Genomic DNA, 5,546 nt, shown 5'->3' on the forward strand with positions numbered 1-5,546 from the left:
AACAAACAAATTAATAAAGAGCATGTAGAGATGCCTCTACAACTTTGTTGTATTTATATATATTTTTATATTCTTCGAACGATTAATTCTTAATTATGTGCTCTACTTCGTTCAGCATTCTTTTATTTCACTAGGCATTTATTTACTTTAATAAAAATCTTTATTCTTATTAAAAATTTAAATCCTTATTGAATATTAACTTTTAATTAAATGTAAATTAATTATTTCTGTTTTATGAGTTATGTTCAGCAATTTAAATATATTGCTATTAAATTAACAAACATAAATAATTAGTAAAAATGCAAATTAATTTTATGAATATTAATTCGTGAAAATTGTATGGTCATATGTATAAAATTTTCACTCATAAATTCAAAATATAAATATTATGTAAATTAAACTCCTTCACAAAACATTATTATCTTTTTGTTAAAAAAAAAATCTCTCTCTTCCCCAAAAAAAAAAAAAAAAATTTTTATTTTTTTTTTATCTTTATCTTTTTCAAAAGAAACATTTCTCAAAAAAAAATTCCAATAATTTTTTTTTTTTTTTTTTTTTTAGTTAGCACAACTAACTACGTATTCTCTTCATAGCTAGTCCTTTTATATCCAAAAAGGTTAATGGAGCCTTTTATTAACAGGTGCTCTACTTCGTTCAGCATTCTTTGATTTCAATAGGCATTTATTTACTTTAATAAAAATCCTTATTGAATATTGATTATTATTCAATTGTAATTTATTTAATTATTTGTTATGAGTTATGTTTAGTAATTTAAATATATTGCTGTTGAATTAACAAACATAAACAATTAGTAGAAATGCAAATTAATTATATGAATATTAATTATGTGAAAATTTTATTGTCATATGTATAAAATTTTCTCTCACAAATTAAAAATATAAATATTATGCAAATTAAACTCTTTTACATAAATATTATTATCTGTTTAAGATCTCATTTTTATTGGTAGTAAATCTCACTCTCGATTTTTAATTTACCAATCTTTTTCTTCTCCTTAATTCAATCATTTCAAAAAAAAAAAATATTTTTTTTTTCTTACGTATCTCTCCTTTTTTTTTTTTTTTTTCGCATATGCACAATTATGTATTCTTCATATAGCTAGTCCTTTTTATTACCAAAAAGTTTAATGAAGCCTTTTATTAAGCAGTACTCTAGCAAAGTCACCTAACATCCAGTTAATAAAAAAGGTATATAACATTTACTTATTTATAAAAAATTATTTTTCCCTTTAAACAAAAATAGAAAAAACCATTTTAATTGTTCTTTATTTATTTTTTTATTACCTGATAAATATAAGGTAATAATAACCTCTTTGAGAATAAAAAGTAACATATGCATGGAAAATAAATAATTAGCTATGTGGTTTATAAATAATATTATAAATTTTTATCTATAATAATTAGATTAATAATTAAGGGAAAAATATTTTATTCTGTGCATGCTAAATTTTTGAAGCCATATGAATTCATAAGTGTGTACTCTAAAATAGATACTCAAAAGCGTGTACACTAAAAATAAATTTTTAATAAATTATAATTTTTTTTTTTCCTTGCATGTGTATCCATAATTCAAAAAAAAAAATTTATCGTATATTTTTTTTTAGAAAAAATGATAATCTTAAAAATTTTTTTTTTTTTTTTTTCTAGGGAATGAAATGTATGTGAAAATTATAATAGATATTATATTTTATTTAAGTTAAACGAATCTAAAATTTAAAAATTTAATTAAATAAGAATTAAATTAAATAGAGTTATATCTGTATGCTCTTTATTAATTTCCTTCTTCAATAATAGCAAAGCCAATAAACAAGCAATTAACAAATCACCATGCAAGTTTCTAAACAAAAAAAAAGAGTTGTTAATTTTTTTTGTTTTCTTGTTGTAAGTTTTAGATAAACAAAAAAATATATTAATTTTTTTAAAAGATAAATCAAAATGTTCAAAAAGTAAAGAATTGTTGACAAAAAGCCTCTTGTAGAATATTTTTTCTTAAATATATATAACTTTTTATATTAATAATAATACATTTTTCAATATTTGTAGTATTTACATAATTTATTATATATTTTGTTAACTATTTATACTAGTTTGAAAGTAATGTATTTGAATTGCTAAATATTACTCATAACATTTTAAATAAAATACATATAATTGAAAATAATAACGATAAGAATTTAAATTTTTAATAAAAATATGAGATTCTTATTAAAGTAAATAAATATCCATTAAAAACAATAAATTTTAAATGAAATAGATTATATAAATATAGTTTACTGGTTTATAATATTAATACAAAATTTTAATTAATTAACTTAGTAAGGAGAACTCTACATGTTCTTTATTAATTTATTTGTTCAATAATTTAGTAGAGTCAATGAGTAGATGGTTAATAAAAGGATTCATTAACCTTTTTGGCTATAAAAGGGACTAGCTATGTGGAGAATATGTAGTTAGTTGTGCTAACTAAAAAAAAAAAAAAATTATTAGAATTTTTTTTTTTGAGATATGTTTATTTCGAAAAAAGATAAATATAAAAAAAAAAAATAAAAAAAAAAGAATTTAATTTATTTTTCTTTGAGAGAGATTTTTTTTACAAAAGATAATAATGATTTTGTAAAAGAGTTTAATTTTAATAATATTTATATTTTGAACAGGTGAGAGAAAATTTTATACATATGGCAATAAAATTTTCACGTAATTAATATTCATATAATTTATTTGCATTTTTACTAATTGTTTATGTTTATTAATTCAACAGAAATATGTTTAAATTGCTGAACATAACTCATAACAAAGAAATAATTAATTTACATTTAATTAATAGTCAATATTCAATGAGGATTTAAATTTTTTATAAAAATAGTGATTTTTATTAAAGTAAATAAATTCATATTGAAAGTAAAGAATGTTAAACGAAGTAGAGCACATAGTTAAGAATTACTCGTTCAAATCATATAAAAATATATATAAATACAACAAAATCGTAGAGACACCTCTACATGCTCTTTATTAATTTATTTGTTCAGTACTCTAGTAAAGTCACTGAACATCCAGTTAATAAATCAATAGACAAATAATAAATCATTATAACAAAATTTTAAACATAAAATTAACAAATTAATACATAAAAGAAAGTGTAAAACGATATATATATAAAAAAAACATATAACATTTGAGAAATTTAAGCATAAGAATCTTTTAATTTCAACTAATTTATACATATATATATACATACACATTTAGATACATATGAGAAATTTTAAGATTTATAATTCATTTATTGTAACATAGTTTTGCTTAAGTATTATAATAAATATGTTAAATATGAAATATAAATTCTTTAATATTAATTTTGTATACCTCTCGTAAGAATATTTTATCTTCTTAGTAAAAGTATTAGTTATAACTTTTTACCATTAATAAATTTTTCCTAATAAAAACAGAAAAAATATAAAATTACAAATATATAATATTCAAATATTTTTATTTGTCTTTTCATTTTTTATAAATTAAAAAATACAAAGTATATATATAATATAAGCATTAATATACTTAAATATTTTATAAAAAGCTTACTTCTCCTCCTCTTTTTAAAATACTTATATATATAACACCAAAAAAAAACGAAAAGAATTAAAAAAGGCATAAGAGTCATTGCAAAGAGTGCAGATGCACTCAAATTATCTTCATGATGAACAATCTGCTGCTTTATTGGCATAACTTCTGACCTCTTTGAATATGGCATTATATCTTTTATAGCACTAATTTCTTTATATTCACATGGAAAAAAATTATCTTTAGCATGAATTTCGCAAAAATATGCATTACATGCGAAATTAGGATAAATTTTTAAGCAACCTTCTGGAAGATATATGAATTTTCTATTTATTGGATTGCGGTCATCCAAAAATATTAATTTTCCACTATAATTCGCATCAGAACACAACATATAATCTTCATTTTTTTTTTCACATATAGCATACATGCAACTACGACGTGAAATGTATCTTGTTTTTATATGATGGCAGGAATGTTCTTTAATAAATAAATCTTTATATTTTGATTTAATAATTTTATGATTGGGGTTTTTTAAATGTTTCAAAGGTTGATCATTTTTTTCACTAATAAAATCATAAGAACTAAAATAAAGTCTTTTATCTAAATAATATATATCAACAGATTCGCATAATGCTGCCGTTTGGTTTATATTCCTAAGACGGCATAAATATGTTTTAGTTGGATATGGATCATTATATATATTGTATTCATATAAAAACACAATACCATCTTGATTATTGTCTGAAAGAATAATTATCCTAGAAGATCTATATGGTACATAACGTTCATATTTAAATATATTTCTTGAAATATCATTTGAAACATTATTTAAAGGACGATGTACTTTAACTAATTTCTTATCAAGATTACAAAATGATTTTTCAAATTTATTTTGTTTTATAGAACATATACTCATACGGCATATGGCAGAGTCTTCTTCAAAATTTTCGCATCCTTCATTATATAAAAGTGCCATTTCTGAATGTAAAATAAGATATATATATTTTTCTTACTTTTTACTCTTTATGTCTTTGTAAATTTTTGACCTTAATATATTTTTGTAGATCTATTTTTTTTTAATAATTCATTTTTTGTAAATTTTATTATATTTCCTATAAAAAATATAGTTTCTAGTGCAATAGATAATATTTATAAAAATTAAAAACTAGATATAATTTATTATTTAAATATTAAAGTTTAATTATATTATTTTTTTAAAAAAATATATTTTTTCAAAATTTAACAATAATAGGATATTGTTTATTAAAACTTATCATTCAAATTTTTTTTTTATAAAACATATAATAAACGAAAAATTTTAAAAAAAATTTTGTCATGCTTTTAAAATAAAATGATAATATCTATTCAAGAATTTTTCAAATAATAAATTAATTTTTTTAAATAAAACATACAATAAACAAAAGATTTAAAATTTTTTTTTAATACATATTTAATATAAAATGGTGGTAATATCTATTCAAGAATTTTTTTAATAATAAATTTATTTTTTTAAATAAAATAATATAAAAAAGTTTTTATTATATATTTAACATAAAATGATATTAATATATGTTAAAGAATATTTTCAATAATAAATTGTTTTTTTTCGAAGAAATAAAAAAAGAAATTAAATACATAAAATATTCATTTAAGAATTGCCAAGAAAATTTACATAAAAATAGAATAACATTATTGTTTATATAACAATTAAAATTATAATTATATAAAATTGATTGTCAAAAAAATATATATAATATGATAAAATTTATAACTAATATTTAATTTATTATAATATAAATATATTTTTATAACAATTAAAACTAGTAAGAACCACCATATATGTTCTTTATTATTATGTTCATTCAATGATNATTTAATTTTGTTAAATTATAACTAAATAAAATAAATAAAAAATAAATTTTTATTAGCATAATTTAAAAAAAGATATAAATATTTAATTATTTACTG

The 5,546-nt window shown here is 18.4% G+C and overlaps 1 protein-coding gene across 1 annotated transcript, besides 3 other annotated features; it reads right to left on the minus strand.

The window, feature by feature from the left end:
* Positions 1-637: a repeat region.
* A 20-nt stretch (positions 638-657) lies between these two features.
* Positions 658-1,178: a repeat region.
* Positions 1,179-2,396: 1,218 nt separating this feature from the next.
* Positions 2,397-3,086: a repeat region.
* Positions 3,087-3,436: 350 nt separating this feature from the next.
* PGAL8A_00022600 (fam-e protein) lies at positions 3,437-4,554 on the minus strand (the record flags this gene model as incomplete). Its single annotated transcript, XM_028674217.1, has 2 exons — positions 3,437-3,450; positions 3,597-4,554. The coding sequence occupies 2 exons, from the start codon at positions 4,552-4,554 to the stop codon at positions 3,437-3,439; spliced, it is 972 nt and encodes a 323-aa protein (XP_028530592.1).
* Between the last annotated feature and the right edge of the window lie 992 nt (positions 4,555-5,546).

Source organism: Plasmodium gallinaceum (assembly GCF_900005855.1).
Source record: "Plasmodium gallinaceum strain 8A genome assembly, contig: PGAL8A_v1_21, whole genome shotgun sequence".
Lineage (NCBI taxonomy): Eukaryota > Apicomplexa > Aconoidasida > Haemosporida > Plasmodiidae > Plasmodium > Plasmodium gallinaceum.